Source organism: Callospermophilus lateralis, chromosome 1, assembly GCF_048772815.1.
Source record: "Callospermophilus lateralis isolate mCalLat2 chromosome 1, mCalLat2.hap1, whole genome shotgun sequence".
Classification (NCBI taxonomy): Eukaryota; Metazoa; Chordata; class Mammalia; order Rodentia; family Sciuridae; genus Callospermophilus; species Callospermophilus lateralis.
Window position 1 is genome coordinate 140,619,647 of NC_135305.1, and position 22,267 is coordinate 140,641,913.

A 22,267-nucleotide genomic window follows, 5' to 3' on the forward strand; every position below is an offset into this window, starting at 1 on the left:
TTCAGAGTTCAAATATGATTCTGATTCAGTCACTTGGATTCTCTTGTGGGACTGACATGATCTTAGATCATAAGGATAATGACCATTTGGGTAAGCAGTATGCTTACTGAGACCCCTTACAGTGGCCCACATGAGAAAAACTGGGAAACATAATGGGTCTCTGTGCATTTTATAAAAAAGTTCTTCCTCAAAAAAAAAAAAAAAAAAAAGTCTGGGTGCAAGAAAAGGATAATTGGGAAAAGATGACATTTTGAGGACTGGAGTGGAGCAGAAACTCTGGCATCTAGGTAGAAAATACCTTATATCCCAGTAGGTAAGAATGGAGGGACATTAATGATTTTATCTTTCACAATTGCTCTTGAAACATTCTTTATGAACAAAAATAACCTGGCCTACCTCTCCCAAACTTTTGTTAGTACTTTAAATTTAACTGACTCCAACTTCTGCCTTCACTCCTCAGATGACTTTGACTAGTTTAGTCACTATTTCTTATTACCTTTGCCAAAGGTTTATTATAAACAGCAGGGGATATCCCTGGCTTCTATACTTCCCACAAAAAATACCTACAATGTATCAATACCAATGTTTCAGATGTTTTTCTTGCTGTCATTCCCACAGACCTCTCAGCCAATCTGTGGAAAAGACTAATGCCATTCAACTGATGGCATGAACAACCAGGATAGACTGGACTAATTACCCTCAGGCAGTCCTTCCAAATATAAGGTGCTATAGTTTGTCCCTGAAAGGTCCATGTGTTAAAGGCTTGGTCCCCAACCTGTAGCATTATTGGGAAGTAGCAGAACCTTTAAAAGGTGATGCATAGGGACTGGGGATGTAGAGCTACAAGTGGTAGAGCACTTGCTTTGCCTAGTGTGCACAGGCCCTGGGTTCAATCCCTAGCGCGCGCGCACACACACACACACACACACACACACAAAGATCAAGCTTAGTGGTAGGAATTAGGTCAATGGAGATGTGCCCTACCTTTTCTCATCTTTGCTTCCTGGCTGTCATAGGCAAGAATTTCCTCTGCAGTGTGCTCCCCACCATGGTGACTTGCCACAGGCCTAAAGGCAATGAGGCCAAGTAACCATGGCCTTATGAGCCAAAATAAATAAAACTTTCCTCTTTATAAATCGATTGTATCAGGTATTTTTTTCATTGACAGAAAATAACACATGAGGATTAGACTTAATTATTCAAAGTAAACTGGAAACCCAAAGGTCTACCAACTGGCCAGGACCTTGGGGGACACTGACACTTGTAAATAACACTTTCTTCCCCAGAGTGCCATATGTGCCCTTATGACTATATTTCTTATGTGAAAACTAGTTGGATCAACCTCTCCAAAAGGGTGTACTATATTTTCATGATGATCATAAGAGAATTTTGTGTTTTAGTAAACATCATGGAGCACAGATCGTGCAACCCACAGATAATAATGGAGATATTTCTAAAATGAGGCTACCCCTGGTTACTCACAGAACCTTTTTGAACTGATAACTGACTTGCTGTTAATATACACAATGGGAACAATTATTCCTATTATGTAACTCATCTGATTAAAAAGGCAATGCAACTTTTGTCCCTGACTTTAGTTGATCTGATCAATGGTACCACCATGGCCCTGGAAGATATTCAGGTCACCATCAAATGACTGGCCAGAATTTATTTATAAAAAATAGACTTTCTTATAAGGCCAGGCCACAATGGAGACTATGCAATATCTAATATGGTTTCATGACTTAGGCCAGAGTGGAAAGGTCAGTATTTGAGAAAAACACCTAACTTTCTAGGGTAGACTTTAATAATTTATGGATTTGCTCAGCCTGTTGGAGGAGAGCTCTGGGGTCAGGAATGAGGTTAATATAAGTTGGGCTCATTCAGCTGCAAATGCCTCACCACACCACTGACTATAGCCAGTAAATGCTGATTGCAGCCAATCAGGTTGTTTCTTAGGAAAGTATGTGATTTCCTTTTCTCTGAATATAAAAATGATCTGGATATATTGTAGGGTGGGGAATTCTGAACCAATTTCAGTCAGAAGTGGTGACTGGTTCTGGAACTCTTTTTCTTGCTTAAGTAAATTCTGTTAAACTTATTGGTAACATTTTTTTCTTTTAACAATATAAAACATATAATTTACCATTATAAGTCTTTTTTTTTTTTTTTTTTTTTTTGGTGCGGTACTAGGGATTGAACCCAGGGATGCTTAACACTGAGCCACATCCCCAACTCTTTTAATGTTTTTTTTTTTTATATATGTTTTTAGTTGTAGATAGACACAATATATTTATTTATTTATTTTTATGTGGTGCTGAGGATCAAACCCAATGCCTCATGCATGCAAGGCAAGTGCTCTACCACTGAGCCACAACCTCAGCTCATTTTATTTTGGGACAGAGTCTCACTACGTTACTTACAGCCTTGCTAAATTGCTGAGCATGGCTTTGAACTTATGATTCTCCTGCCTGAGCCTCCTGAACCACTGGGATTACAGGTATGTGTGCGTGCCACCATGCCCAGCCATTTTACCATTCTTCTTCTTCTTCTTCTTTTAATATTTTTTTAGTTGTAGATGGACACAATACCTTCATTTTATTTATTTATTTATTTTATGTGGTGCCTGGGATCGAACCCAGTGCCTCATGCATACTAGGCAAGCGCTCTACCACTGAGCCACAACCAACCCCCAACACTGTACCATTCTTAAGTGAACAATTTAGTGATATTAAAGACATTCACAGGCTGGGGTTATGGCTCAGTGGCAGAGCACTTGCTTAGTATATATAAGGCACTAGGTTTGATCTTCAGCACCACATTAAAAAAAAATTACCAGGTCTATCTATCATTAAAAAAAAAAAAAAGACATTCACATTGTTGTGCAGCCATCACCACTATCATTTTAGAACTTTTTCCATTCTAAATTGAAACTCTGGAGCCATCAAAAAATTGTCCCCCTTTCTCCTCTCCCCCTAGCTCTTGGCAACTAACACTCTATTTTCTGTGTTTATAAATTCAACTATTCTAAATACCTCATGTAATTGGAATCATACAGTATTTGTCCTTTTTTATTAATTACTTTAATTGTACAAACTTATGGGGTATAGGGTGATAATTTGATACATATATACCATGTATAATGATCAAATCATGACAGTTAACATTTCCATCTCCTTAAACTCTTTTTATGTGTATGGGGTGCTGGTAATCTGGGGATTAAACCCAGGGCCTTGCACAGGTTAAGTACATACTCTATCACCAAGTTAAAACCCTAGCCTTGACTCTTAATAATATTTTTGGTCATGCATAATAATTGTATACATGTATTGAAATAACAATTGTTATTGAAATAACAATATGTGTATACAATATTTACTAATCACATCAGGGTAATTAATGTTCCCATCTCATTATCATTACTTCACGTCTGGAACTTTAAAATTCCTATCTTCTAGTTTTTCATAACATTTATATAGGTTATTATGAACTACAGTCACCCTTCTGTGCTGTAGAACATTAGAAGTTATTACTTCCATGTTTTGGTACTCATTATCTATCCTCCATTTCCCCAACCTCCTGTTCTTCTGAGCCACTACTAATGACTATTATTCATTCAGATCAACTATTAAAAAGGCATTTGTCTGTGTTAATATAAATGTCTTTCTATGATTGTATATTTTTCAAGTTAAAATGAAGGCATGCTTGTATATAAGGATGAAAACTATTACATTAACTCTCTCTTAAAATATTTTTCCCAAGATTTTGGACTCATTAAAAAAAAAGGCATTTGTCCTTTTGTGATTGGCTTATTTCACTGAGTATAATGTCTTAAAGTTTCATTCTTATTGGAGCATGTGTCATGGTTTCCTTTTTTTAAAGGCTGAATAATATCCATTGAATGGCATATATGCATGCTTATCCACTTAGGTTCCATCTTTTGGCTGTTGTGAATAACAATGCTATGGACATGGGTATACAGCTAACACTATTATATTCTGTTTTGATTTTGTGGAGTATATATTTATCAGTGGAATTGCTGGGTCATATTATAATTCTGTGTTTAATTATTTTTGAGGAATTACCGAACTGTTTTCCATAGCATGTACACCATTTTACATTCTTACTAGCAATACCTGAGGGTTCTACTTTCCTCACATTCTTGCCAACACTTGTTATTTTCTGGTTTTATTTTGTTTATAATAGCTATCCTAATGCATTTAAGGTCTTATCTCATTGTGGGTTTTTGTTTGTTTGTTTTATTTTAGTACCAGGGATTGAACTCAGGGGCACTCAACCACTGAGCCACATCCCCAGCCCAGCCTATTTTGTATTTTATTTAGAGACAGGGTCTCACTAAGTTGCTTAGTGCCTCACCTTTGCTGAGGCTGGTTTTGATCTTGTGATCCTCCTGCCTTGCGCTGGGATTCCAGGTGTGCACCACTGTACTGGGCTCTCATTGTGGTTTTGATTTGCATTTTCCTACTGGTAATGATGGTGAGCATCTTTTCATATGCTTTCATACCATCTATTTTCTTTACAGAAATGTGTATTTCAGTTGCTGTCCATTTTGTTCTGTTTTTGTTGGTTGGTTGGTTGATTTTTTTTCTTTTCTTTTTTTTCTGGAGGTATTAGGGATTGAACCGAGGCCCTAATGCCTACTAGGTAAGTGCTCAACCTCAGAGTTTCATCCCCAGCCCTTTGGCTCATTTTGATTGTTGAGTTTAAGAGGTTCTTTTATATATTCCACATACTAAAATATATACAATTTGAAAATATTTTCTCCCATTCTACAGATTGCCCTTTTACTGTGATAGTGCCCTTTGATGCACACAAGTTTTTAATTTTGATGAAGTTCAACTTATCTAGTTTTTCTTTTGTTGCCTTGTATTTTTGGTGTTACATTCAAGAAATTATTGCCAAATCCAATATCACAACACTTTCACCATTTTAAAAAGTTTTATAGTTTACGTTCTTACATTTAGATCTTTGTCTTCCCTTCCTTCCTTCTTTCCCTCCTTCTTTCTTTCTTTCCCTCCTTCTTTCTTTCCTTCCCTCCCTCCCTCCCTCCCTCCCTCCCTCCCCCCTTCCTTCCTTCCTTCCTTCCTTCCTTCCTTCCTTCCTTCCTTCCTTCATCTTTCTTTCTTTCACTGAGGATTGAACCCAGAGACCAGAGACTCTTTATCACTGAGCTATATCCCCAGCCCTTTTTATTTTATTTTATTTTTGAGACAGGGTCTCACTAAGTTGCTTAGGGTCCAGCTAAGTTGCTGAGGCCATCTGCCACCTTGCAAACCTCCTGCCTCATCCTCCCAAGTCACTGGCATTACAGGTGTGCATCACTGTGCCTGGCTTACATTTAGATCTTTGATACATTTTGAGTTCACTTTTGTATATGGATATAGTAAGGGACTATTTTCATTATTTTGCATGTGATTATCTATTTTCCCAGCACCATTAATGGAAAGAAACTGCCTTTCCTCATTGAATGATTTTTGGCACCTTGTCAAAAATAATTGACCATATATGTCAGGGTTTATTTCTGGGATCTCTCTTCTATTCCATATATGTCTGAATATATATGCCTTGTTTTTATGTCATTACCACACTGTTTTTTAAGCATTTTTTTAGTTGTAGGTGCACACAATACCTTTATTTCATTTTAATGTGGTGCTGAGGATCAAACCCAGTGCCTCACACATGCTAGGTGAGCCCTCTTCCTCTAAGCCACAACCCAAGCCCACCATACTACTGCAGCTTTGTAGAAATTTTAAAATCAGGAAGCCTGAGTTCATCAGCTTTGTTCTTTTTCATGATGTTTTGGCTACTTGGAGTCCTTTGAGATTCCATATAAATTTTGAGATAGATTTTATTTCTGAAAAATTTGTTGACATTTTAAATAGAGATTGCATTGAATTCATAGATTGCTTTTTGTAGTGCTGACATTCATAAATATTAAGTTTGGCCGGGCACAGTACGCATGCCTGTAATCCCAGTGGCTCAGGAGGAGGAGGCAGGAGGACGGCAAGTTCAAAGCCAGCCTCAACAATTTAGCAAGGTGCTAAGCAACTCAGTGAGACCCTGTCTCTAACAAAATACAAAATAGGGCTAGGGATGTGGCTCAGTGGTCAAGTCTGAGTTCAATCCCTGGTACCCTGACTCTCCAAATTAAGTTTTCCAGTCCATGAAAATGGACTCTATTTATTTTGGTCTTCTTTAATTTTCATCAGCAATGTTCTGCAGTTTTCAGTCACTTTCAGGGCTAATTCCTAAATATTTTATTCTTTGTGATGCTATTGTCATGGAATTGTTTTCTTAATTTCCTTTTCAGATTTTTTATTGTTAATGTATAGAAACCCATTTGTGTGTGTGTGTGTGTGTGTGTGTATTTCTGTGTATGGATTTTGTGTCTTGTAACTTCACAGAATTAATTCATTAGTTCTAATAGCTTTTTGTGGGTTTTATATAAATAAGATTATATAAGATTATGTACCTGCAAAAAGACATCAGTTTACTTCTTTGTTATGTTCCTTTTTATTTTTTTCCTGCCTAATTGCTCTAGCTAGAACTTGAAAAACTATATTGAATAGAAGTGGTGGAAGTTGATTCTTTTTCATCACAGAGTATTAGCAGTGGGTTTTCATTTGTGACCTTTATTATATTGAGATAGCTGTTTTATTCTAATCCTAATCCTAGTTTTTTGAACTTTTTTAAAATCACAAATGGGTTTTGAATTTTGCCAAATGCCTTTTCTGCCTCATTTGTGATAATCAGATGGGATTTTCCCCCTTCATTTTATTAATGAGATATATTATACTGATTGATTTTCTTATCAAGGATGTTGAGCCATTCAAGGGAGAATGTGAGCTATCTCCAGAGGGACAGACAGCTTGCATCAATATGTATAAGGGAGCCAGGTGTGGTGATGTAATGCCTGCAGTACCAGCTAAGCACCTCCCTCAGGATGCTGAGGGGGAGGAGCATTGGAACCCAGAAATTGGAGACCAGCCCGTGCCGCATAGCAAAACCCTGTCCCCCCCCAAAAAATAATAATATTTATAAGGGATATTTGTCTATAGTTTTCTAGTATTGTCTCTGACTTTGGTATCAGGGTAATGCTTGCTCCATGGAGTGAGTTAGAAAGTGTTCCCTACCCTTCGATTTTTGGGAAGAGTTTGAGAAGGACTGGTGCACTTTGAATGTTTGGTAGAATTCAACCAATTCAACATCCTTACTAGTTATAAGCCTATTCAGATTTTCTGTTGCTTAATGATTTAATCTTGATAGATTTTGTGTTTCCAGAAATTTGTCCATTTCATTTGGGTTGTCTAGGCTCTCCAGTTTGTGGGCATACAATTTATCCATAGTATTCTCTCATAATTCTTTTTATTTTTAAAGAATCAGTAGTAATGTTCCCACTTTCATCTCTGATTTTTAGTAATTTGAGTCTTTCTTAGTCAATCTAGCTAACCGTTGGCAATTTTATTAAAAAATGCAAACTTTTGCTGGGTACAGTGGTGCATACCTATAATCCCAGTGGCTTGGGAGATTGAGGCAGGAGGAATGCAAGGTTTTGTTTTGTTTTGTTTTGTTTGGGCACCAGGGATTGAACCCAGGGATGCTTAACCTCAAGCCACATCCCCAACCCTTTTTATATTTTATTTAGAGACAGGGTCTCACTGAGTTGCTTAGGGCCTCTATAAGTTGCTTTGAACTCACAAAGTTGGCTTTGAACTCACAATCCTCCAGGAATACAAGTTTGAACCCAACTTCAGCAATTTAAAGACCCTAAGCAATTTAGTGAGACCCTTTCTTAAAACATAAAAAGGGCTGGGGATACGGCTCAGTGGTAAAGCACCCTTTGGGTTCAATCCAAGTATCAAAAGGAAAGAAAGAAAGAAATGCAAACTTTTGGTTTCATTGATTTCCTCTATCATTTTCTGTTCTCTTATCTCTGCTCTAATCATTTTCTTTTTTCTGCTGGCATTTGGTTTCATTTGGTCTTTTTTCTTTTCTTTTTTCTTTTTCTTTTTTTTTTTAGTTTTTCAGTGTATAAATTTTTGTTGTTGGTTTGAAAACTTTTTTAATTGTAAGCATTTACAGCTATAAATTTCTTTCTTAGTACTGTTTTTATTGCATTCCTTAAGTTTTGGTATGCTTTCTTTTTGTTTTCATGTCTTAAGATTATTTTCTAACTCTCCTTGATTTCGTTTCTCATTCATTGGTTGTTTAATGAAAATGTTAGGTTATGGGTATACTCAGTGGTAGAGCACTTGCCTAGCATATGAGAAGCCATGGATTTGATCTTCAGTATGGCTAAATAAATATATAAAATAAAAAATTTTAAAATGTTGTTTAATTCTCACCTATTTTTCAATTTTCCCTTTGCTACTAATTCATTCCATTACAATTGGAAAATATGACTTACATGATTTCATTTTTTAAAAATTCATTGACTTCTTTTATGGTTTAACATATGGTCTATCCTTAAGAATGCCTAAGTTCTTTTTTTCTTTTGTGCACACTATGGTTTATATGCCCAAACCTCATCCCAGATGCCAGCAATAAAGCTATTGGGCAGGAGATGTAGCTCAGTGGTAGTTTGTGTTTAGCATGTGTGAGCATGGGTTTAATCCCCAGCACCACTAAAATAAAATAAATCTGTGGCCTGACAGAAAGGCTACCTGCTAGAGCTTCAGGGTTCTTCAGAACTTTGAGTCCAGCCACCTGCCATCTTACAGGTGAGAAAATCATTTTCTTTTTTCTGCTGGCATTCGGTTTCATTTGGTCAGAAGGTTTCATCTAAGATTGTACTAGGGCCTGGTGGCTTGCAGGTCATGGACATTGAACCAATTCAAGTTCTTGCCTGAGAGCCTGCCATGTCATCAGCAATAACCACATAAAATCTCCACCCAAAGTCCATTCAACAAATGTTTACTGAACATCTAAAACATTCCAGGCATAAGGCAAACCCCAAAGTGACTCCATCTGTGTAGGGCCTTCCTGCTCTCAGATGGGCCTGACGATTCTGCTTCCCGGCAATGAGCGGTGTAGATAATCAAATAGTGTCTGGTACATTAATATCTATTTCATAAATGTACCAACTTGTCACCTAAACCTCTATGTTAGGCTGACTACATGCTTCTTCTAGAAACCACAGGCACAAAGGCTTTGGATATGGCAGGGCCAGACAGAAAAGCTCACCATGTCTCTAGGGCTGGATTCAATGAAACAGCAAGGCACAAGAAGGGGGACTATACCTGAAGCAGGTAGAGGCTGAGGAGATTAGCATAGTTGTGGCCAGACAGCTCTATCTGGCTTTTTCACCCAAAGGGGCTATCTAGGAGCACCCCAGCCCTGACATGGGGTTATTCACGCAAAATTTAGCTGCTGGGCCAGTGAAAGCATGAGGTTGCTTTCTGTGACTGGGAAGAGTAAGACATCACCTCTACCCTGGACGCTCTGGCCAACTTCTATTTGAGGTTCAGCAGGTTGGATTCTTGCCATGTGGTTGGTGCAAGGGACAGTGCCTACAGAAGTATTGTTCTGACAGCTGCCAAGGAGCTCCCTGACCCATCAAGTTTGTCACTCATCATCATTCTGTGACATAAAGCAGGACAGGGCATATGGCCCTATTTTACAAATGCGGAAACCCAGGTACAGAGAAATGAGTAATCTGATGTGCGAGTCAGGGGTCAGTGGTCAACCACAGAAGCAGAACCACAAGGGGACAAATCTAGGTAAAAGATATCAAGAGATTTAGTGCAAGGGATTACCTTACATGACGATGGGGGCTGGTTAGGTAAGCCTGAAATCCACAGTGCAGGCAGGCTATCAGGTTGGAACTCCTGAACACAGGTTGAAAAATTCAAATATAGATCTACCCTACAGATGAGTTTCTATGGTCACATCATACCACCAATTAACACTTTCTTCTTTGCCATTGAAAATAGAGTCACTGGCAGGGTATGTGAGCGGATGCCCATAAACCCAGCAACTTGGGAGGCTGAGGCAGGAATACTGTAAGTTTGGGGCCAGCCTCAGCAACTCAGCAAGACCCTGTCTCAAAATAAAAAAGGGTGGAGGGCTGGGGATGTAGCTCAGGGGTAAGGTTACCCTGGGTTCTTGCCTAAGAGCCTGCCATGTCATCAGCAATAACCACATAAAATCTCCACCCAAAGTCCATTCAACAAATGTTTACTGAACATCTAAAACATTCCAGGCATAAGGCAAACCCCAAAGTGACTCCATCTGTGTAGGGCCTTCCTGCTCTCAGATGGGCCTGACGATTCTGCTTCCCGGCAATGAGCGGTGTAGATAATCAAATAGTGTCTGGTACAATAATGTCTATTTCATAAATGTACCAACTTGTCACCTAAACCTCTATGTTAGGCTGACTACATGCTTCTTCTAGAAACCATAGGCACAAAGGCTTTGGATATGGCAGGGCCAGACAGAAAAGCTCACCATGTCTCTAGGGCTGGATTCAATGAATCAGCAAGGCACAAGGAGGGGGACTATATCTGAAGCACTAATGCCTTTAAATATAATCAAATGAGAGAATAATTCCAGATAACCCAGAATCAATTGCAGAAATTAATCTTAATCATCCTTAAGATTGTATTTCTTAGGAATCATTTCTGGTACCAAAATCTGTATTAGTCAGATCCAGAGAGGCAGAACCAGTAGGATATGCATTAAGAGATTCATTGCAAGGACTTGACTTTATGATTGTAGGGCCTGGTTAGGCAAGTCCAATAGCTACAGGGCAGGCTGTCAGGGAAGTAGGTTGGAATTCCTGCCAAGGCCCAGAGCTATGGTTGGCATACAGAATTCCTCTTCCTTAGAGAAGCCTGAGCTTTAGACCTTTTAATGTTCTTTAGACCTTTTAATGGTTTGATTCAGGCCCACCTAAGTGATGTGGAATAATCTCACTTACTTAGTCAATTGGTTATGGTCTCTAATTGAATCTACAAAATACTTCACAGAAAGTTTGGCTTGGTAGTGCATCCCTGTAGCAGCTCGAGAGACTGAGTCAAAAGGATTGCCTGAGTCTAGGACCTGGAGGCCAGCTGGGGAAATACAGTGAGATGCTTTATCAAAAACCAACCCTTTACACATACCTAGGCTAGTGTATGACTGGGGAATAACCTGGAATGTCCAAAGACCACCTGCCCACATCCACACTGTAGGCTCCACAACTCTGTATCTGCTCTCAACTTCTTTCCACCAGCACACAGATTCTCATGCTGACCCTTAAGAAGCTGATAGTGCCAGGCATGGTGACACATGCTTATAATCCCAGGGACTCAGAAAGCTCAGGCAGGAGGATTGCAGGTTCAAAGCCAGTCTTGGCAATTTAATGAGGCCCTAAGCAATTTAGTGAGGCCCTGTGTGTCTCAAAAATACAAAATAAAACAAAAAAATTTTTAAAAGCTAGGGATGTGTCTCAGTGGTTAAGCACCCTTGGGTTCAATCCCTAATACCAAAAGAAAAAAAAAGCATTTAAAAAAATTTAGGTAGAATTAATATAAAACGAAACATTTAAAGTATGCAATCCAGTTGTATTTAATATATTCACAATCATAACCTTTATCTAGTCCCCAAACATTTCCATCACCCCAGAAGGAAACCTTGTACCCATTTAGCAGTCATTCCAATTCCACCTTACTCCTGCTGTGGCATTTAAAAATCCATTTGGACAGTAACATAATTAGGGAGAACTTGGATGTGTGAAGCCTGCCCCACTTACTCATCTAATGGGGACAGAAGACAGCTACTCCTTCACAATGGTGGGGACATAGTTGGGTTTGACAGCTTCCGCAAGCTCTCGTGCGTACATCTCATATCTGCCTGTCATCTGAAAACAAAACACAAACATACTTTCGAGGTTCCTGTTTATAAACACTTATCACTTACTCACCACCATTTCTTGCCACTGGGGGGCAGCTGTGAGATAGAAATACTGGTTGACAGGACAATTTCATACCAATGTAGAGAAGTAACCCCACTGTGACCTCTTAGCACTGATTGCGGTGATTTATACAGCCTATTCCAGCCTGTGGTGACTTCTGTGACCTGCCTGTTCAGGAGATGTGGTCTGCCCCGAGGGAGGAGGGAGGAGGGGTGTCCTGTGGTCCTGCAGCAACTCAGAAGAGCAGCCTACAGCCCAGAGAGGTCACTAGCCAGGAGTGGAAAAGGGTGAGGATTTGAACCCAGATATCTTGGCTGAGTTTTTGGTCTGTTTGCTCCATGTGGCATCTCATTATGGACACAGATAGAGACTAGTCTCTGGCATGCCTTCCATTCTTCCATCTCAAGTCAGCTCCTTCAAAAAGCCTCAGCATGAGCTCATTCCCATTGCCACAGTTGGGAATGTTTCTGCTTCAAGAAAGTAGCTCATGAGAAAACATTCTGTTTACTGCTCCTGGTGATACTTGTTAAAGAGCTGGCTGGCATGCCTATAATCCCAGCAGTTTGGGAGGCTGGGACAGGAAGATTGTAAGTTTGAGGCCAGCCTTAGCAATTTAGTGAGAACTTATCTCAAGATAAAAAATTTAAAGGACTGGGATGGGGCTGGGGCTGCCTAGTATGCATGAGGCCCTGGGTTCTATTCCCAACCCATAAAACAACATAGCAAAAATAAAAAAGGATGTGGATGCAGCTCAGTGGTAGAACACTCCTGGATTCAATTCCTAGTACAGGAGGGAGGGAAGGAGGGGGAAAAGGAAGGATAGAAGGAAGGAAGGGAGGGAGGGAGGGAATTCTCAGCTCTGACTTCTGATTTAGGTAGAATTCTGCATTAATCTGAGCTATCCAAGAGGAGTGGCATGTCAAGGGATGGTCATGGGTAACACCTTGTTTGTCTGGCAAAGATCTGAGACTGGGGATTGTGTTCAAGGACCAATGTTTAAGAAAGCAGGGGAGTAAGGCCTAGAGCCCATAACTGTCTGAACAGGAACCCCTGGGCTCCTCCCAGTCACATAGGCAATGTCATTCAGTCATAACAATGTGACATTCATTTGCTGGGTGGTTTGCTCATCAATGGGGACTGAGTTGGTGGAAATACTACTGGATATGAGTACAATAAACCCTGCCTTGGTCCCATCCTTGTCTACCACTGTTCCATCCTGGGATGACAGGTACCTACATTCCTCTCAAACCCTTGATGCCACAGAGTATCAGTCTCAAAGGCAGCAGGCAGCATTTGAGTTAAGCCTCTCATTTTATATTTGCGAGTCCTAAGGCCTGCGAGCAGAAGGTGCTTGCTTAGGGTGACTGACAGAAGGCAGAGCCAGGCCCAGATCCCATTTCTCTGTGTGACCCATTTCCCACTATTGTCAAGGCCAGACTGTGGAGCCTGGCTGCAGGCAGAACCAGACATGCACACTTATCTTGTGATAAGTGCAAATGCCTGGAAAGGAAAAAAGGATTAGACAAGCCAATCCACTCTATTCTCTGGACAAATGAAATTGAGATTAATTTGTTTGAAGGCACCTAAAATCTAAATCAGATGAGAGAATTTATGGAGGCCTGCTGCTTGTGCATTGTTTGATCCAATAGTTCCTCCCCACAGCCCGCAGGGAGGCAGAGACCAGGCCCAACATGGAGCTCCTGGTCCAAAGGAGGCACCTTCTGTAAGCTGTCTCTGAGGGAAAACACCGTTAACTGCGGTTCACAGCTCTGTGAGCAGGATGAGGGCCAAAAAAGAGGAGCAGGGTAACAGGAAGGAACTTGAGGACCCACCTTGAAGTTCCAGACATCACTCATCTGCTGGCAGAGATTGAGGTTGAGCTCAGCAACCAGCAGCCCGTCCTGGCTACGGGAGAGCCCAGGAGTCCGGCTGCCATCAGGGGCTGCCACATAGCTTGAGCCATAAAAGTAGCCAAAGTCATGGTGAGCTTTAAGAAGCAAAGGGAAGAGGCCATGAGTTTGTACAGACACAATGTAAGGTCTGTAGAGAGGCAGGTGCATTAAGGGACGCTCAAGACAAGATGTTCATACGTCTTTCTCCAGCATCTTCCAAATGCAGAAATTCAAAGGGCCTGTCTCCCTTCTCAGACCCGAAGGCCCAGTAGGTGGTTGTAAAGGTCACTCCTGTGTCACTTCCCACAGTCACTGAGAAAACTTCTAAAGGTCACCCTTTAGAAGTATTGACTACTATCAGCTACCCACAATACAAGCCTCGGGGGCTCTAGGGGCTTCCTGTGCGACCTGTTTCCTGTGGTGGCTCACTCAGTAAACTGGAGACTCTAGCCCTACTTGTCATGACAGCTAGGTCACTTCATCCCCACTCCACATCTTGGTCCTCTCATGAGTCACGGGGTGCTAAGAGCCACTCCACAGGCATGTGAAGAGTAGTGGGCTGCAGGGCAGGGCCTACCTAGCATGGCCCCAACTCTTATTTCCCTGCCTCTTTTGCTCTTTTGTCAGCAGGAAGCTGAGACTGCAGTGTGGATCTGGGGTACAGTCCAAGACCTCATGTGGAAGGCTTTAAGACCCCTCCAGTATGTGTTTTCTTGGGAAACATATCTGCTCAGGCCCCTTCAGACACCTCCTTGCTGAGGGGACAGCTTTTCCCTCACATCAGTGTCTAGAAAGTGGGACCTAAGGGTGTAGTAGTCCTAGCAGAGGAGAGGTGTTACCTTCCCTTAGATCGAAACAAGCCGTAGATCCTAGAAACTCAGGCAATCCATGCTGACTTGAGGGGCATTTGTACAGCTGAGGGGGGGACAAAGGAAAGGAGAGAGGGAGGTCTGAAAGCTGCAAGAGAGCCCTTCAGCTTTTTCAGGAGCTTACAAAGAGCTCCCCTACATCTTCTCAGTCCATTTTTACACCAATCCCAGTGAAGGAATGGAGTCTAATATAATTCCCATTTGCTCCTTATCTGGGGAGCAAAGTGGTCACATGTCCAGGACCTGGCCACAGTCATCCTGGCCACAGTCAGATTCCCCCACAGAGGGCAACAAAACAGAGAAGTCAGCACCTCCTCCTAGTCACCAGGCATGCAGATACAGGCTATGGGACAGACCTTGCCTAGAGGAAGCAAACAGAGAAGTGGGGGATGAGACCCATCACCATGAAAGTACACGGAACATACCTTTCTTCCCATCTCCAGAGGTAAACTCATTGGGGAAGTGCTCCTGTGAAGTAAGATTAGAGTATAAGAGAAACCTATAGGTGGCACCACCACAATGTTCATTCCAGAACTCTTAGCCAGACCAAGAATAGCAAGCCGGACCACAGGGAGTTAGCTTGGAAATAGTGAAAGTAAGATGCAGGGTCTGTTCTCTCTGGGCAATCAACAGATACTTGTTAAATGTCCTTCTGAGCACCCAAGATTAGGCAGCCAGTGGAGAATTTGACAAGTAAAGACCTGGATTTTGCCTTTGGGGAGTTTATAGTTTGGGAGAAAAGAAACACATTGGGCACTGATCAGTTCTCAGGGCTGTGGAAAGTATGTGAAGTTGGCCTTCCTGAAGCAGTAGGACCTCAGCCTGGGGTCTGTGAAGACATGAAAGGTGGAGGAGAGGGCCTTCATATACCGTTTTAATATTTTCTCTAAAGCTTAATGAAATTTATACATCAAGTTGTGATGGGATCACACAGGCTAACCAAAACATCAACATTTGGGGCTGGGGTTGTAACCCAGTGGTAGAGAGCTTACCTAGTATGTGTGAGGCACTGGGTTAGATCCTTAGCACCACATAAAAATAAATTAAAAAATGTATTGTGTCCATCTACAGTTTTAAAACATTTTTTAAAAGTCAGGGTTTTCCCTCCCTCCATTCCTTCCTTCTTTCCTTCCTTCCTTTCTTCCGTACTTTCTTTTTTTTAGCAGTACTGGGCCTAATTCATGCCAGGCAAGCATTTTACCATATAGACTTAGTGTGGAAAAATTCGTTATCTCAAACTGATCAGATGCTCTGAGCTGAGTTTGACCTGTGAAGTTGGGGATTTAGCTCAATGGCTGAGTGCTTGCCATGCGCAAAGCCCTGACTGAGTTTGGTCTTTGGCCCTGGGGGGGAAAAGTGAGGAGTGGGGAACAAAAAAATTCAAGGTATCAGAGTTTGACATGTGATTAATAAGAATGAGGAAAAGGATTATTAGGTGATAAATGCATTATGTTTGGTAGTCAAGACTGTTCAGTGGGTGGGGTCCACTGATGTGTGGGGAAAATAACAAACTGGATACTTAGAAGTGAGAGAATGAGATCAGATCAAAGATCCTTTCAGAATTGTTTCAGCTAAATGCAACAACAGAAATCACAAACCAAGTTTCTTTGTCCCCTTCCAGATTTATGACATGTATGCAAAATAAACGTGATATGTCTCCACTACAACCACCAACATTGGCTCCTTTAATCATCTGTACCTCAGAGACTTACCTGGCCCACTCGGTTAATGGCACAAGTGAAGCAGTGATTGGCAATGGCAGCATTTCTGGCCTCAATTGGCCAAAGGGACTCACTGTAAGAGAGGAAAAGGAGGAACAAGTTTGCCAACTCTCTAGCCAGACTCAGTAGATGCTCAGCCTGGAGCTACACCTGGTACTGGCCTTAGAAGGCCTAGAGTGGGGACAGCCAGGGAGACTTACTATGCCCAAGGGTCACCTCAAACCTGAAAGCAGACCAAACTTGTCCTCAGCAACTTGTTTAAGCCCACAAAGTGTTTTGGGGAGGGCCTGCTATAGGCAGAAGCCACAAGGCTGTGGTCTATCAGAAGGATCAAATCCTTATCCTGAGCTTCAGTTTCCCTCTCCAAAACTTCCTCAAAAGGAAATTGTGAAGACTAAATGATCATGCAGATGAAGCTCCACATGGTGGTTCTTCCATAGCTATCATTTCCTATATTCTTCCTTCCTTCTGGGAATCTGTTTTCTATGCTGGGCCAAGAAGAACTTCTCCTGATAAATTGGAACCTTGGGATCTTGGGTGTTTGGTGTGTGTTTGGCTTGTGAGGGCAGAGCATGGGCTTTCTCTGCCCCACCCTAACTCTCCTACCATGCTGTTACCTTGCAAATCAGTCTCCAAGGGGGGAGATTTCAGACAGAGTAACCAGAAAGGAATTTAGGATATGTCTTTTTATGTGGAGTCATATTTTGTAGCAGAGTTATAACCTCTAGTTTGGTCCTTGTTTCCCAGTGCTTTCCTATTTTCCTACTCTGAACCATGCATCTCTAAGCAGAAACTCCCTGGTTCCCTAACTGGATACCCTACAGGCACAGCTGAACTGTGAGCCTTCCTCAGTCCAGCACCCACCAAAGGGAGAGTGCAGTGAGAGACCTCTTCCCAACCACAGACCCCATCCTTCTCCAGCCCTCCAACCAAGATGTGCAATGGAATTCAGTGGGCCTTCTGCTCACTGATGATCTCCTGTCTGAGAAAAAGCATCATTTAAATTCTAGATGGGCAGAAGCAATGCCCACTTACAAACACTGAGTGCCTGGGAGCAAAATGCCCCAGAATCTTCCTTCCTGTCAGTGTGCACCTGGTTTAAACCAAGGAGTAGGTGGAGGGGGTGGGTGCTTGTCATATGCCTAATGCTCAGGAGGATTCATGAGTCTGGAAAAGGGGGAAAAAAAATCACTGGCTTGATTGAAGGAACTCATTTTGCTTTTTTCCCCCCACCTGCTAAGCCAAGCTGACAAAACTTTTAAGAAAAGATTTTTACAGAAACACACCCATAGATGACATTTTCAGGAATTAAATAAGACACTTGTGGGGTGATTGCCATAAAGTATCTTTCTTATAATTCTCCAGGGAGGTGTTCTGTGTAGGACTCAAACCCACAGCTGGCAATGAAATGTATGCTCTCAAAATCACCAAAGGAAAGGAAGCTGGAGGATCACGAGAGTCGACTGTGTGCAGGAATCTTGAAGAGTCTGGTGTGGGGACAAGGACATTTGACATATTCCCAGTGTATCATACACAAACCCCTAAAAATAATACCAGGGGGAAGGCCAAATGCAGCAAGAGGATTAGAAACAGACTTTCTGATGCATGAACATACAGAGCAGGAATCTTTGGTCACATGGACTCTGCCAGATACATCCTGGGATTGCCAGCGTGACTCAGTGAATAAAAAAACACTTACAGTCTATCGTGGGACACAAAAATGAGCAAGGACACCTTGCTGACCCACAGTTCAGGCACACATGTGTATCTGTCTGTCTCTGGTAGAGCAAGCAGGGGATAGATGATTCTGGAAGTTGTGATCCAACGTGAGAGGTTGCCTGGCATTGTACTAAGAATACCAGTTCTTCAAATAATCATTGATTGTTTTAAGAAAATCACCTGGAATCCCTGCCCTCCTAATAAATCACCTGTTGTTATTTTTCCATACTCTACAACTATCTTTGTCCACAGGCCAAAAATTTTTACAGAGTTCTGACCACAGCCTGGATACATCTTTTTAATGCTCATGGGTTTTTGTCGTGATGCTTCGTTATCTTCATAATGACTCTTTAGAGTGGTAATAACCCATGGAAGAGATGAGCTAAAATTTACTTAACCCTGACATTTCTCCTGCTGCCATCCCCTCTCCCTCCATTATAAGTAACACTGCCATAAACATCATGTGCACAGCCTTGATCTCCTCATTTACATCACTTCCCCAGGCTACAGTTCCAAGAGTATCATTATCTGGCCAAAGGGCGTGAACAGTTTAGGAGCTCATGAAACATTCCAATTTCCTGAAGACCTGCTACAGGTTTTTATGGCTGGCCTCACCACACCCTTGCAAGCCAAGGGTTGAAGGATTCTTGGCTGAGGAAAGAAAATCAATCATTTTTAATAAGCCTAATAAGCTGCTGAGGACATAAGCAGTTATGTGCCTATTACATTGAGACATTTCTGTTTGCTTAATTGGGGCTAATAAAAGCCCAAGATAATAAGGCCAGGGAAGACCTCAGCAGGCATACACGTGTTGAGGTGGCTGTCTGGGTCTGCGGCCACAGCTTTGCTTGCCTTGACTCAGAAGTCAATTCGGGACCAGGTACCCCAGGGTTGACTTGTTTCCTCTAGGGACCCTTGAAGGAGAGACTTAACTCTTGGAAGGTCTGGAGGAGGGTGATACCCTAGAGGGTGGTCCCAAGGTTCTGCCCTGGGGACTGGAACCAATGACCACCTCAATAACTCTCGTGATTCATTAACACTGGTGTTCAAGCCACCATAGGAACCCTGGTATATTCTCTGAAGAATATGCCTTTACTGAAGGGAAGATTCAAGGCCTGATTTTCTCCTTCTACTCTACAGCACCCCTGCTGGATGTGGACTAGACCTCCAGGTACACGAACAGGGTGGTGGACCTGAGGTAAGAGATTAGGGGTTGCAATATGACCTGATCAGAGACCTGCTGTGCAAGAGAGACAGTGTGGACTGACAGAAATCTCAAAGTTGCCCAGCAGACCTACCCCTGCCTGTACCCCCATGTAAGGACCAGCCCAGGCAACAAGGACCTCAGAGAGTAGATGCCAGCATCTCCTGCTGCAGGCACTCTGGCTTTAGAGGAAGTGAGTTGGGGAGAGAAGTATTTGCACATAAATTCCTAGAGCTCTGTTACTTGTAATGATGCAAACCTGGAAGTCACCCAAATGCTCAGACGTAGAGGAAGAGCCAAATGGCAGAGGCACGAGTGTGTAGGTTTTTTTTTCCCCCCAGTACAGGAGATTGAAGCCAGAAACCTTTCTTCACCACTGAGCTACATCCCTAGTTCTTTTTTTTTTTTTTTTTGAGACAGAATCTTGCTAAGTTGCTGAGGCTGACCTCACACTTACAATCCTCCTGTTTCAGCCTCCCTAGTCATTGGAATTACAGGCATGTCACCACATCCTGCTATTTTATCTCACTTGCTTATTTAATATGCGGCCCTGAGGGGTACTACCCATGGCGTTAGGGACTGTCTGGGCCACCCCAATCCCAGCTCCCAGTGCTGCCTTAACCAGAGTAGTTTTGTTTGATAAAGGGTAGGGCTGACACCCAAATACTAGCTGTTAGATGTTATTAAAGGAAAACACTTTGCTGGTTAAACACAAGTTTCCTGGACTGATCTTTCTCTCTTTCTTTTTATAATATTATTGTATTTTTTGTACCTTTATTTATTTATTTTTATGTGCTGCTGAGGATTGAACCCAATGTCTGTCTCACACATGCTAGTCAAGCACTGAATTACAATCACAGCCCCCACCTGGACTGATCTCTTGAGTATCATCTGGGCTCCAATTCCCTCACCTGTTCCCTTTCTCATCTGGATTTCCATTCTCCCCTGTGGACACTGTAGATTTGAGGATCAGGAATCTGTAACCTCCTGTCCAGGAGCTAACACTGGTCAGGCACCTACTGGGCTCCAAGACTTAAAAGTGAGGCTTTCTGAATCCTGATGAATGCAGAGGAGGGTAGGGATTATTATTTTTATCTCAGTGTTCAGCATCATGGCAAAAGCTAAGTCTTAGAGGAGAGCAAGTGACTTTTTGGGGAGATGGCGCTTGTAATGGTCATCCTGAGAAGTCTTTTCACTGAAAAGCAGGTCAAATGTGCAACATACAATCCTAGGGCTCAGGTCTATTAGACATCCTAGTGGCTGCACCTGCCTCCTGCAGTTTACTAAATGTATTTCTAAGTCCCACAGCCCAGCCTTTGGAGGAGATGGTGTCTGGGCCCCAAGAAGCCCCCAAGATCCTGCCCGCTGAGTGACCTGAGTATTCCAATGGTAGCTGAGGGGTTGAAGACGATCTCAGCCCCGTTGATGCTGTACATGAGCCAGTTGAGAGGGTGGTGTCGCCCATAGCAAATGTTTACTGCGATCCTGCCAAACTGGGTTTGGAACACAGGATGGCCCAGGTTTCCTTCCATGTAATAGGTTGACTGAAAAACAAAATCAAAGGACCACGTATTGATGCTTCAGAGCTTCAAGAATTTCACTTTCCTTAGACGCAACAGAAAAACATGACTAGTAGTCTAAAAGTAACACTCTTGGGTGTAGACTCTACAAGTTCCAGAATTTCAATGTTAAAATACACACAGACAGATACATACACACACAGACACACAAATCCAGATACAATAACCAATCAACCACAAAGGAAAATCACTGTGGTTTAAACATTTGCCCACAGTCTCCTTTGTGATATGTCAAAAATCTCTGAAGCAACTTTCAAGGATAAACTATGGTGAGGTTTCAAGTGAAGGCTGAGGTTTGATCCATGCTAACAAGAGTTAACTGATGTCTACACCAACCATATGTCCTTATACAGAAGTCTGCAGCTGAAGAAACTTGTACTCATTCAAAGCAATCCTCTTCCTATTTGGAAGAGAAAACTGTCACCTGAGTAGCCATGAGACTTGCTTAACTGATTAAGGCCAAATCTGAGAGTGGAGCCCACAAAAAGCGCCTTAGGCCTCCTGCCAGGGGTTAAGGATAAACCTGCAGGGCAGACAGAGGGGAGCTCTCCCAGCTGTGGAACATTATCAGGGACAACATTAAGAGAAAATAGAGGGGAAAGGCGGATTCCAAATAGGTCTGCCTCGGAGCCTTTGTTTCTTCTCATTCATTTCAAAATTGATGAGGATCGGGAAGCAACCAGGATACGCACACGTGGCAGACGCCAGAGCATATGCTGTTCTGAGACCTGCCCTCTGCTATCTGTGGGAGCTAAAAATTAATCAGAGGGTAAACAGGTGAGGGGCATGTCTTCCCACATCCACCTCCAGCTGTTACTGTGAAACCTGGGTTCTTCTCTCTCCTGGGGAACCTCATCTAGCCCTGTAAATGATTTCTTGTCTTCCCAACCAGCATAAGAGTAGCTGAGAGCCCTGTGATTGCAGAGGGAGGACCAAGGACTGAAACTGCACTTACTGAAAATCATATTCAGATTTAATATCTTAGGCATTGGGTGGAATTCATTTCCCTTCTTCCAATATCCACTCCCTCCCTCTCACTCACCTATGAATTGACATGAACGAATCAAAACAGTCCCTGACTTATGCCCTGACAACAGGAATGAGAAGTCTCATGTAACACACATATACACATTTACCCCCTATCACCCAATACACAGACTTGGGCCTACTCAGACACCATGGGAGCCACAGACGAGCAATGCTACCCCAAAAACTAGGATTGGACTATGGTGGGCTAGGTGCTCAGATCCTGAAAAGGGCTTCAGGAATCATTTCATATTTGCGCATTATTTTGGTTTTAACTTAAGTACCACTTACTGCAAAGGATAGTTTCAAGAAGTCATATCAGGTTATAGTTTAAAAATGTAT

At 42.1% G+C, this 22,267-nt stretch overlaps 1 protein-coding gene across 5 annotated transcripts in view; it reads right to left on the bottom strand.

Annotated features, from left to right (window-relative positions):
* Window positions 1–22,267, bottom strand: part of Upb1 (beta-ureidopropionase 1) — a 46,591-nt gene that overhangs the window by 7,540 nt on the left and 16,784 nt on the right. For 2 of the 5 annotated variants that reach the window (XR_013092414.1, XM_076866884.1), the window contains exons 6-10: window positions 20,694–20,863; window positions 16,388–16,469; window positions 15,101–15,143; window positions 13,747–13,901; window positions 11,753–11,860 (exon numbers count right to left, since the gene is read on the bottom strand). Coding sequence is in view for 4 of the 5 variants with exons in the window: in XM_076866884.1 (XP_076722999.1) it covers window positions 11,777–11,860; window positions 13,747–13,901; window positions 15,101–15,143; window positions 16,388–16,469; window positions 20,694–20,863 (534 nt within the window). In the remaining variant the exon portion in view is untranslated. Of the gene's footprint in view, window positions 1–11,543; window positions 11,861–13,746; window positions 13,902–15,100; window positions 15,144–16,387; window positions 16,470–20,693; window positions 20,864–22,267 lie in introns of those variants that run through there. The other 3 variants (XM_076866983.1, XM_076866843.1, XM_076866933.2) reach the window with 2 other exon arrangements.